Consider the following 12850-nt stretch of genomic DNA (forward strand, 5'->3'; position numbering starts at 1 on the left):
TGGAACAGCCACTGTGACATGTACTGAGAAACCCACCACAGCCATTGCAGTTGTTCACAACTGCGTACACATTTGCAGCATCGGACACAGACATGCAAACATTGATTCCCTTACTATGGTCACTCAGAATGGCCGCCACAAGTGAGACGCCAGAGTCTGTTATCTGTGTATGGGATCTCAGACACAGCCAGAAACACTCACCGAAAACTGGCGGAACATGACTACATTTTAGCCATCACTCCACGTTACCACCAACAAAACGTTTGCTTCCTATCAATCACTTGCGAATGAATCCTCACTGCAACAGTAATAGTAATGCAAACGCCACGCATGCGAATTGCGGCATGCGCAGAACACCAATAATCAATGAATTGCGTGAACGTCAGAATAGCGTACAACTCTGAATCAGGTCCATTGAAAGTTACACAGTATTGGGTGTATAACAATAGGATCTTGCCACTAAGTGCATGTATAGAGATTATGAGAAGGGAAATGCATTTACCCTTTTGGTGATTAGAATATCGTATACCTGGCGGACTCTAGAGGAGCGATTCAATTTTTTCCCCGGGGGCTCTAATGGGGTGCCCGACGAGCAATTCAATTACAAAAAGAGGCGGGATTTAAATGCCAGGATTGGTGCCTCCAATTCCGTGACTTTCGGGCTTAAAATGCAAGTCTTGGCACGGCTTGTCTTCAGCCCGGGGGCAGCACTGAGCACTAGTCCCATTGGCTCAGATGATGCTATGGCCCCCTTGTACCACCGCACCCGCCCGCACTGGAGTTTGTGTGTTGTGGCCAGTATTGATTAATTCAATCCCGGGTAAAATGAGCCGTGATTGGCCTCCATAGTACCATCCTTAAGGAAACCTGAGAAGGATATACAAAGGATATACAAATACCAGAATTGGAACTACTTTGAGAGCAATAACACTTAATACACTCTCAAATAAGACATTAATACAGTTTGTAAAACAGATAATACACAGCAACTTTAGGACACTGTTTCCTATCGGTCAGATTTTTTAATTCTTGTGTTCCCAGGCATGATGTTGGAACTGGTTCTGGAATGAGTGCCGTATGCAGGAAGATGGGCGGGAATATATAGCTCCTTTGCATGAGGTGTGGACTAGAGAAAGTACTGGTAGAAGACTGTCTGGGGTGACATGCCAGACTGGAACTGGTAATGCCGGTATTCCAGGCTGGGAGGGGGCTAACTAGGACACCAGGTTGGGACCAGTTATGCTGGTGTTCCGGGGCTGGGACCGGTTATGCTAGCATGCCAGCCTGGGACAGGTTATGCTGATACTGGTGTTGCAGGGTTTAGCTAAGCTTTAATTGGTAGAGCAGGGGTTAACCAAGCTGGAACTGTGCTGCAGGGTTTAGCCAAGCTTTAATTGTTACAGCAGGGGTTAACCAAGCTGGAACTGGTGCTGCAGGGGTTAATAGGATCAGGAGCAGATTCTTCAGGGAGTGCCCTGGATCCTGGACACAGGGTTTGTCCAACATTTCACTAGCAACTTGTGAGTGCACCAAGTATACCACTTGGTGCACTGGGATTGGTAGCCTAGATCACATGATTGGGTCCTATCGCTCGATTTATTTTTCGATGGTCAGCTGACCTAATCCAAGATGGCTGCACCCAGTGAACAGAACTGGAGGGAAAAGTGCTGGAGACTGAGCAGTCGTGAACTCTGTGCAGCTGCCATAGAGCTGCAGGAACGATGAGATCACTGCCAGAGGAAAGTCACCCATCTTACAGCTAAGTGACGGGAAGCCTGCTGCCAAATCCTGACACTATCAAATCAACTGTACAATTTTAAAATAGTTTCTCACCCCCCAGCTTTTAAAAATGAGGTAGAGAGATGTCTGCACCCGGAAATAGGGGTGTGGCCTATTGGCAAGGGCCGTGGCCTCACTGGAAATGTGAGCCATGCCATGTTTTTGCCATTCTGGGGGCTGGACAGCCCCCAGCCTCTTCAAGAGCCGCATGCACGCGTCATCCATTCACCGCTGCTCAGCTATGCAGAGCAGCGGTGTTAGCGTGTCCTCCTCAGCTACACCCTGCCTGTGAGTGGGACAGCAGGAAAGTGCCTGTAAAACGGGACTGTCCCGCTGAAGTCGGGAAAGTTGAGAGGTATGTAGTTTACTGATTTTATTGGAAAAAAGGTGCAATAATTTCATGTTGAATAATTTACATAATTATTTACTAATCTATAGATAATTTCTCTCATTGATGCAATCCAAAATGTAGACCTATTTTTTCATTTTTCTCTTTATGTGATATGCAAATTAACGTACATCAAGATTTATTCACCTGAAAATACAGCAGTATTTCTGCTACGGGTATTCATCAGGGATAAAATGTGTTATTCCATGCTCCTCAATAACAGAGATGTGGTTTGACATCATTAGTAGTAAATGCTGAAGGCACATTACCCTATATGTACATACAATAATGTAATAAAGGAACATATACACAACAGAGAATAGGTGAGTAAATAAAAAATGATGTAATTTGCATTTTCATATAAAATGTAGTAAAAGTACAAACACCCTTATTTCTTTACTGCTTTAAAAAAATGCAATGTTAATTTTTTATTGTGCAGAAATTCAAACCGATTATAAATAAGTAATTTGAACATATGGAAGCAACTAGATATAAAATATCCACAAGTAATATCTGCTAAAGAGGACAATACATTAATCCTGCTATATGTGCTGCATAGGTGTTTCTTACACAGTCTCCCTGAAATCATTTTTGAACGTAACAAAGTGTAGTATAGTCAGAAAGATTACAAAGAATGTCCTTGGATGCGATTCCGCCTTTGTTATTATGTTTAAGGAATGAAAGTCTTGAGAAACACGCTGTAGACTAATCATCAGTTACAAACCAGAAAAACATGTTATTTTGCAGAAATGCACCTTACTCATACATAGGTGCACAAACACATTACAGTGGAAAGTCAGTCTCTGCCTACTTCTGCAGGACTGTGTGGTAGCTGCATGTAGTGCAAGGAACATGACTTTGCTTCAAAGTCTTGACTACTAACTTTAGGACAACGCCTTCCTTCATTTATATCTCCTAAAATACTTCTCATACCTTTCTTGTGTATATTATAAATAACTTAGGTCACTAAGAGTATTTATTACATGTGTCACTATCATACAGTTTTGTGGTTTTATTGCATTGGTAGGCACGCACCCAAAATGCACTTCCTGGAAGGTGTCCAATTGAAAGCAAAAGCAAATGACTAATCTCTGCCCCCTATTAGGTTGTACACAAATAAAGTTATTTTCTTGGAAGGTAAAAGGCTTTTTTACCCAAGTTAAAATAGCAGTGTCATTTCAAATATGCTTCTCTACCGAGAATCTATAGCTTCCTGAAAAACAGAATCTAATGTATTTTTTTGGCATGTAGGTGGCACAAAACTAGATACACGAGAACACAGAGTATGCATTGAGCAAAGAACCCATTAATACACTGCACTTCTTCCATCTGAATACAAAACATTTTGTACCATACTCCAACACTGCTAACATAACACAAATTCATGTCATTGAGTCACATTTTTTGCAGTCTTATAGTTTACATTTATTGTAACCCTGTGTCACACTCACTAAACAAATAAGTTCTAAGAGCCGGTACACACCAGAAGTTGTCTAGATTGAATCGCTCTCGTAAGCGACGGCACCGGGCGGGGTGCCAGTATCGACAAGTACATAAACACTTGCAGATGCCGGCAGCAACGGCACGATGGTGGGGGGCGTGCTGAATTCAGCTGCATGGCCCCCCGCTGAAGATATCGCCATACTTACCGTCATTGCTGGGAGCAGCCAGAGGGGAGCTGCTGCTTTCATCTTCGGGGGCGGGTCCAGATTATAATCGTCATTAGGCGTTTTGCACCATTTAGCCCCGCCCCTTCCCTACGGACCTGAAATTTCCACGTAAAATCTCCCCATCCTGCTCACTTCACTAGGAAGTGGGCGGGATGCAGGAGATATGCCTACTGTTACGGGGGTGCGGGTGGTTACCCGAAAAAACGGGGAGCCTCCTGCGACTCTCAGGAGAGTAGGCATGTATGGATATCTTGAATAGTTTGGAAATGCTTCACTTTCAAATAACAATAGAATACATGCTCAAATGAGAAGCATAGAATAGAGGGGCAAGTGATAGTCCAAACAAGGAGCGCTAAATGTAAAAAATTATCAAAATATTTTTTTTAGAAAAATAAAACATAATAATAACACACAATAACCCTCTGACTAAACCGCTGGTTCATGAAGCGGAGAAAGGGTCTCTATACCTGTCAAACTGATGACTTACAAAGGAGTCGGGAGTGCGGTGGACAGTGCTGATGTATACCCTCTGAAGTCGGGAGCTGTCTAGAACATCAGCGGCTTCAAGTATCCAGCCTTTACCTTATAATGCTGACAAGCCGTGTGTTCTTTGGAATTTACAGAAGGCTGTTTGTTCCCATCTAGCCGGCCGGCAATAAGGTACTTTCTGCTTAGCTTGAACTCAATAATCAATGTCTGCTGCTCCACACACATGCATGGAATCAGCTCAGAAAGACCTGAAATATTAAGCACCTGATTTACTCTCTATTAGACCATGTTTGGACTGTGATGTCTACAAACATTGGGCCTGATTCAGAGCCGGACGCTCTGACAAGAGCGCTCGCTCTGAATCAGGGCCCTCCTACCTAAAATTGGAGCAGCCTCCTGGCCGCTCGCATAGCTGTGGGTGACCACCCACAGCTTATGCGAGCGGCCAAAATGATGGTCGCGATGGTCAAGACCATCGCGACCATCGGGCTTGCGACGAGACCCTGCGGTAGGGTCTCGCTTCCGCAAGCCCAGGAGTGCTTTTGGCTCTATCAGAGCCAAAAGCACTCCCACTGACATCACTAGTGATGTCAGTGGGGCCGGACCCAGACGGTAGGCGTTCCCATGGGAACGCCTCCGTCTGGGCAGCCACGTCCCCGGCACGCCCACCAAAGGGGGCATGCTGTCAATCACCATCGACAGCACGCCCCCTTTGGTGCGAGACCCATAACGACAGCTTGGCCGTCGTTATTCGGGTCTCGCGCATTCGCACGCTCGCGAGCGGGTCAGAGTCAGGCCCATTGTGCTTTGTGGAATTAAACAGCAGACAAGGAGTGACTTAAAGTGAATATTTCTCCAAATCAGCTTCAGCATTTACTAAACCCAGACTCAGACCACAATTATAATCCTACTCAAGACTGGTTGGCTTTATAACGTATTATCACCAAGTCATACAATTGAAGATTGTGATAGATATATATATATATATTTTTTTTTTTTTATGTATTTTATTATCACTATTTATCTACATTATTCCCTTTCCTTTTTGATGTTCATTGGGAGACGCCTACTGCAGAGGTGATCTCCTCTAGGGGATAAAAATACACTTTTTGAATCAGCCGTATTTATTCTTCATCAGTCGGACGTTTATTATGTGTAATGTGTGTTATTATGCTTTATTTTTATTAAAAATTTATTTTTATATTTTTTACATTTAGCCTTCCTTGTTTGGACTATCACTTGCCCCTCTATTATATGCTTCTTATTTGAGCATGTATTATATTGTTATATGATAATGAAGCATTTCCAAACTATTCAAGGTTTTATGTTTAGAGGGATATATAGATCTTACCGCTGTTAGGAGCTGCTTTTATGGTATATCAAAGGTGATCGTGTTATTAGCTTGTCTTATGCGCCCGAATTATTATTATTTCATGTATGGATATCGCCCATCGGACCTGCATGCACCTGTGGGAGCGCACATAGTCAGTGACATTGAGGGTACACACTAGATGATGAGGCCGATATGTCGTCCGATCCGGCCGGACGACATATCGTCTAGTGTGTACCCGGCATAAGTCATACTGGGTAGAAAAACTGTGCTAGAAGCAAACAGTAAGCACTAATTGAAACAATAGTTTTCAAAACAATGTAAATGCTTGGCTCTTTACAGTATAAAAAAATATATAAAGTCAACAATACAGTGTCTGAAACCAGATTGTTTACAATCAGCTCATATGCAAATTGAAAAAATCCAAATCAAACAAACTCATTATTAGTGCTTACCCTATTCCCATCTATCCTACCCACACTAATGTCCCCTCACAATGGTCTTAAACTCCACTCTGTGCCACACTTAGGGGTAAATGTAATAGCCCAGTGGTTCCCAAACTGTGCACTGGGGTGCCTCAGGACACTTGCAGGGGTGCCTCAAGTTGGTAGTCCACCAGCAAATCAAGTTATTTATGGTCAATGTAATATAAATATGTGGACAAAAAGAGGCATAAACCTGTCCACCACCACATAACTAAAGGTGCGTGCACACGTAACGATTTATTGAATGATTTAACTAGAACGACGTCGTTATCGTTCAAAAAATCACTCAGTTTGTGAGTTATAAAGATGAACGAAAATCGTTCAAGCGCGCTCCCGTTTGTGGTTCATTTCAGACTGTCCAACATAACGATTTTCATTGAGGGAAGGAACATTTTTTGTTCATCATTGTAAAAATCGTTTATTAAACTTCAAAAAAATCGTTCACTTTTTCAAGGGAAAATCTGACAGAAAATCGTTGGTTACAAAATCGGTACGTGTGTATGTACCTTGAGCCTAATGCTGGGTACACACTGACAGATATTGGCCGATCAATCGATCGGCCAATATATCTGCTTCCTGTCGGACAGTGTGTACCCGTGATATGTCGGGCAGCACAGATGGTGTAAAGGTTAGCATTACTGCCTCACATATCTGTCCAACGGCAAGTGCGTACGGGCGCTCAGCAGACTGCCCGTACACACACAGCGGCAGCCGCGGGGAGAGAGGTAGGACACGCCCCCGACACGTCCCCTGGCCGCCAGGACCCGCAGCCAGACACAGATGATGGCCGTTCAGTGTGTATGGACGACCATCATCTGCAGATCTATCTGTATAGGATGTACCCAGACGAAAGGTTAAGCACAATTTACTTCACTTTACTACATTTATTCTGAATTTCTCAACAACAAACTTTTGGCTTAGGGGTTTCCCGTGAACACAATGCTGATTCTCTAGGGGGCCGTGATTTAAAAAAGTTTGGGAACCACTGTAATAGCCTGCTCGTTTAAAGCAGCTTCAATATTTTATAAGGCAAAAATGTTGGTTTTGTCTTTTAAATTATTGCTACTTTAAATTTATTGCTAAATCACTGAAATCTCATGCCTGTCTGCAACTCACAGGTTACTAACATTTACTCCTTTTTCTTTCAGCTGTGTCCCCTTCCTACTAGATTGCAAGCTTGCTCTCTTATGTGCAAGGCTCTCCTGACCCAATGTTTTAGTGTCTGCATTTATTTTGTTTACCATGCATGTCTGTTACATGTATATCCTGTTTTCCCCACTGTCTGGCATTGTGAAGCACAGTAACGCTTTACAATTCAATAATGATACTATTTATGCATTATTAATATTGATAACACTTTCTATGTTTCTAAGTCAAATAGAAAAGCCTTATATGCATCAAGGGTCAGCAATCAGGGTGGCACGCAATGCTGTTTTGGCTGGCACTTGGCGGAACCTCTCCCTGGGCCAGTCACTTATGTTGCCGGATACCAAAGGTGCTTGGAGGAACGGATTATCTCTGAAATCCGTAGCTCCTTTAATCTCCGCACTGAGGGCGCCATTTATCAACTAACCTAAATACCAGCTGCATATTTTGTTTAGTGTCGCAGAGATACAAATGAATATGCCACGGATATTCATCTTTACTTACCTCGCCGGCAAGGTCCTCCTCGTTGGCGGGGTCCTTCGCTCAGCTGTTGGCAGACTATCACTGCCAGCGACATGCTACTCTATCATGCACGACGATCAGTCTGCGTATGTGCATGACTGTTTAACCCGATGGGGACCCCGTAGTGCCTGGTAAGATGGCGATAGCGATGCAGTGACAAACAGTTGTATTACCACAGTTTGATAAATACAGAAAGGATGTTATAACTCCTTTAGCGAATACTAAATGGGGCCCTCAGTCTGATTGCACTCATCCGTCTCACCTCCAATTGGCTGGATGGGACATCTGTAGGGTGGCACACACCACCTGATCTGAGCACTGTCCCACAAAGCGCCATGGAGATAAGGTTGTCTGATAGTGAGGGCTCATAAGGAAATGGTGTGGAGACATTACTTTAGTGGTAGGGGAATTTATTTGCTTGTGGCAGTAATTTAACTTAATAGTGATAGAACGGTGGTGCCTGTTAATTTGAGGTTGGGGTTATGGGACTTTCTATTTCTAGATGCTTTGGTGAAAATTAAATATGGGGAGGAGGGTATTTAAAATACTTAGGTTTCTGTGCTACCTTTGAGCACTAGTTATTTGATGTCAGGGCTGGGTTTTTTTAGGGAGGGGGGGGGAGAAGGAATCTGTTTATTGGGCCTGATGCCAATTTTTACGCTGATCGAGCGATTGTTTGCTAATGCACATGCAGGAATGCTGCACTGCGCAAATGAAGTGAATGCATTGCAATCATGCGCGCACAGACGACCCATGCAAAGTGAGTGACGGGTAGCTAGCGTTTGGGGGTGGTAATGGGGAGGTGGTTGGAAAAAAGCAGGCGCGTTTGAGCGTTTAAACGTCGTTTCATGGGCGTGCATAAATTAGTTATGGAGTTCTCCAGCGCAGCATGAGACCTCTCTGCGTGTCAGGAGAGCTGCAGTGTTTGCGGCTGGCCAGACTTAACTTACATGCTGCATGACTACCTGATGTGCATCGATGGTACAGATGTTTACGCTGTTGCACGTCGTCCTACAGATATGAGAAGGCAGCAGTGGGCGTCCCGATGCTCGGCTAGGCTTTGGAAAGCATTAACATATTTTAGCAACTGCGATCCATGAATATACAGTTGCGTATGCATTACTGTCCGTCTCTGAATCAGGCCCATTAAACGTGAAGCCTACAGATTATTGCTTAATGTAAGACCTAATTATTAAATGAATATATTTTAGGGGCTTGCTGAGGGCAAAAATCTTCACTCGTTGTTAGGCTGTCCATGTTTTATGTAACTTTTCCAAACTGGGCACCCATATTCCAAACCCCAAACAATCGCCAGCTGTACATAAGACAAGAACAGCCGCAAGTAGTGAAGCTTCAAGAACAAGCAGGAGAGAACATTGATTCTAGCAGGAAAGTCCCAAATGTGGGTGACTAACCTGCTTAATAGGCCAGGAAGCGGACGTATAGAGGCCAACGTATAGTTTTGTGTCAACGTCTTACTAGATGTAGTGAAATAAATATATCAGTAAGAACAGATCATCTGTGGAGTCATGTCAGTAGTGGTGCTAGACAGCGACTAGCACACACGGTGGGAAAGCAGCAGAGCTAGAGAATGATGAGAGTGTGGGGTGACACATGGTGGAGGTGGGATAGAGGAGGAGGAGGTGGGGCCACGGGGCTGGCTTACCCAACATAAACATTTGTAGCCCAGTCTCTCCCCTCCCCCAACACAACTTCCAGCATCCGGGCGTGTGCAGAGGAGGAGGGAGCTACACACAGCAACACACACAGTACATCACCATCATCAATAACCTGCCAGTCTGACAGCAGCACAGTACTCCACCGCCCACTACATGCCTTCCACATAGGTTACATGCAAGTACACACACAGAACACATGTACGGGCGGCTGTGACAACACACATACGTACTGTCTGCATACAGAGAACATACAGCTGTGCTGGCTCTGCTAGCAGATAACGTGTGTACCGGGCACACACACACCGCCCTGTGCCCGCCCCCTGCCCTCCCCTCAGCGCCACTTACCCATCTTTCCTCTTTGCTTTGTAAACATGCCCGTAGGTGCCCCGACCCACTTTGCAACCTTCATATTCAAAGAGATCCTCCACCCGCTCCCGCTCGGCAGACAATTTGCTCTTGAACTCGTAATCCATCCTCCTCGGCCGGGCGCTGTTTAACCCATCAATGCGCTTCCCCCCCGGGCGGCGGCGGCTGCTGGGCTTACATGCAATAATAAGTAGCCAGCTCTACCGCCACCATTTCCTTGTTTTCCTTCTGTGCACACAGACGTATGCCATGTACTCTGCATGCACAGCGCCCCCTGTCTTCACTTTCTATTTCTATCGGTAGCTTCCCGGATACAACGGGTTACTGCCCGCCCACGGCTGTGACGTCACGCTTCGGGGGCGGAGCTGGACACGGCGTGCTGTGCTGCTGGAAGAGCGGTGTGTGTGTGTGCATGTATGTGTACGCGTGTGACCTGGGTGTATGGGGCTATAGTTATCTGCATAGCATTATGGATGACGCTACAGCACAGCATTGCTCAATAATATCCCTGGGAAGTTTAGAGCAAAAGATGCCCCGTGTATTAGGCTTTCCATTTCCAGAATATACCATAACTAGACTTTTTTGGTGTCTAGTTATGGTATTAGCAGGCTACCCAGCAACTGGCAGCATGCTAATCGCAGAAGTAGACTCTGGGCACTAGTCATGGTTACATGTCCATCATGGCTGCTGTGATAGTCCCCCAAGCAGCCATTTTCCTCGGCGATTACTACTCATGCGCAAAACGTCGGGAAAATAGCAGCAGTTGCCATTTTCCAGGTGATTTGATCAGCACTGCTGCCGCCGACATGGACTTCTGGATAGGTAAGTATTGAATTGTATAATAAACAAAGGGCCTGCCGAACCACGCCCCCTGCCCTGCGTTGCCGTGGCACATGTTGCACCATCCCTAGTTATGGCTCTGTATAAAGGTACAGGTTAAGTCTCCCATATCCAAATATTCCGAAATACGGAATTTAGAATGACTGAGATAGTGAAACCTTTTGCTTTTTAAAAGTTCAAAGTACACAAACTAAGGCATAAAATTATTAAAATATTGTATAAAATGATCTTCAGGCTGTGTGTATAAGGTGTATATGAAACATAAATGTAATTTATGTATGCAAACTTTGAGCCACAAAATTATTTAAAATATTGTATAAAATGACCTGCAGGCTGTGTGTTTAAGGTGTATGTAAAACATAAATGCATTCTGTGTTTAGATTTGGGTTCCTTTCCCAAGATATTTTATAATGGTATGTAAATATTCCAAAATACAGAATATTCCCATATCCAAAATACTCCTTGTCCCAAGCATCTTGGATATGGGAGACTCAACCAGTAATACACAATGGACATTGCAGACTGAGCATCTAAAATATAAAGAACGAATACAAAGTTTGGTCTGCACTAATCATGGTACTTTTTAATTAGGTTTATTAAAGGTTTAACAGTATTTATCAACAACAAATAAGATATACAAACAATTATTATCATATATATATCAAAAGTTAAATTGGAAGAGCAAGGTGAATGCAGTTTACTTTTTTTAAATTATTAACATACGGCTAATTAGATTTTAATGCCAGCTTTCACTTTACACATCTCAAGACACAAGAACATAAAGGTGGAGAAACGTATTATGGCTAGAATTATCTTCAAATTCATTAACTTTGTTACTACATCACTTATGTTTATATTTGATGTTACAATTTAATCAGGGCCAGATTAAGGCTTGTGGGGGCCCCCACCAAGCCACATGGAGCCTACGCCCTCCCCCGCCACACCGAGCTTAGCCTACCCCCACCCCCCCCTGATTACTTAAAAAACGTTACACACATATAAATATATATGTAGCAAACATAAATTATATATAACATACACACTAACACACACGTATACAAACACACAGTATACACACACTAGCACATTTATACATATTAATGCATACTGTATATATAATAACACATACAGTGTACACACACTAACATACTGTATATACAATTGCACATCACATTCATACACAGTATACACACACTGACACATATAAACAATAAAACAGTACACATACACTTATATTTTATGCAGCTGCTGTTCACTTCATTAGGCCCCCTTGCACCATAATGCCGCAATTCGTCATATGGGGGTGGGGCTTGTCATGTTGGCTCCGACCCCTTTTCAGATACGGTAGACAGGGGAATTGGTCCATCTGGGTGGGTTTCTAGGTACTCAGAAACCCCCTTTGCGTGCTCTAGTGGTGGGGGACCCTCTGTGTGGGGGCCCTGGGACTAACGCCCCTGTCGCCCCCCTTAATTCGGCCCTACATTTAATATCGAGAACATTATACAACAAGTTTCAGGCTAATATCCCACATTCCACCTGCAATCTAGTGGATGTTTGTCCCTTGTGAATCGCAGATTACAGTGTCACATTTCAGATGTTAATTCCTCCATTAAAAGGATCAGCATTTAACAAGAGACAGAATTTATTTGTTATCCCTCAGTAATGCTGGCTATCCACTATACAATTTTTTTTGTCAGATATCTGTCCAATCTGGCTGGTTGGAATGAAAACCTGGTAATGTATGGGAGCAAATGACGTCGATCATATGGTTTTAAACACTGAAAAAAGGACAAAAAAAAATGTTCAAATTGGTTAAATTTGTGTGTTTTAACCAATTTGTCTGAACAACCATTTTTGGCTATTTTCCAGTGTTGTGAGCTTAATGGATGATTGTCATTTGCTCCGATACATTACCAGGTTTTCATTCCAACCAGCCAGATTGGACAGATATCTGACAGAAAATTGTACAGTGGATCGCCAGCTTAAAGCTGGCCACACACTAGACCAACTTTCATCCAACCAGCCAACTAGTTGATTGGTTGGAATGAAAATCTGGTAAGGGATGGGAGTAACTGATGATCAGCAATTTGCTCCTAAATGCCAGAAAACGGATGAAAATGGTCGTCAGACAAGTTTGTTAAATGTTTGATCTAAAC

General features: G+C 43.5%; 1 protein-coding gene across 3 annotated transcripts in view; it reads right to left on the minus strand.

Annotated features, from left to right (window-relative positions):
* CDK19 (cyclin dependent kinase 19) overlaps positions 1-12850 on the minus strand; it is a 258639-nt gene that overhangs the window by 224284 nt on the left and 21505 nt on the right. For 2 of the 3 annotated variants that reach the window (XM_088460482.1, XM_088460483.1), the window contains exon 1: positions 9834-10093. The exons of the other annotated variant lie outside the window; for it this stretch is intronic. In XM_088460482.1, coding sequence (XP_088316608.1) covers positions 9834-9961 — 128 coding nt within the window. In that variant the 5' untranslated portion in view covers positions 9962-10093. Of the gene's footprint in view, positions 1-9833; positions 10094-12850 lie in introns of those variants that run through there. 3 annotated transcript variants of the gene reach the window in all.

Source organism: Taudactylus pleione, unplaced genomic scaffold (assembly GCF_031769625.1).
Source record: "Taudactylus pleione unplaced genomic scaffold, aTauple2 ptg000046l, whole genome shotgun sequence".
NCBI lineage: Eukaryota > Metazoa > Chordata > Amphibia > Anura > Myobatrachidae > Taudactylus > Taudactylus pleione.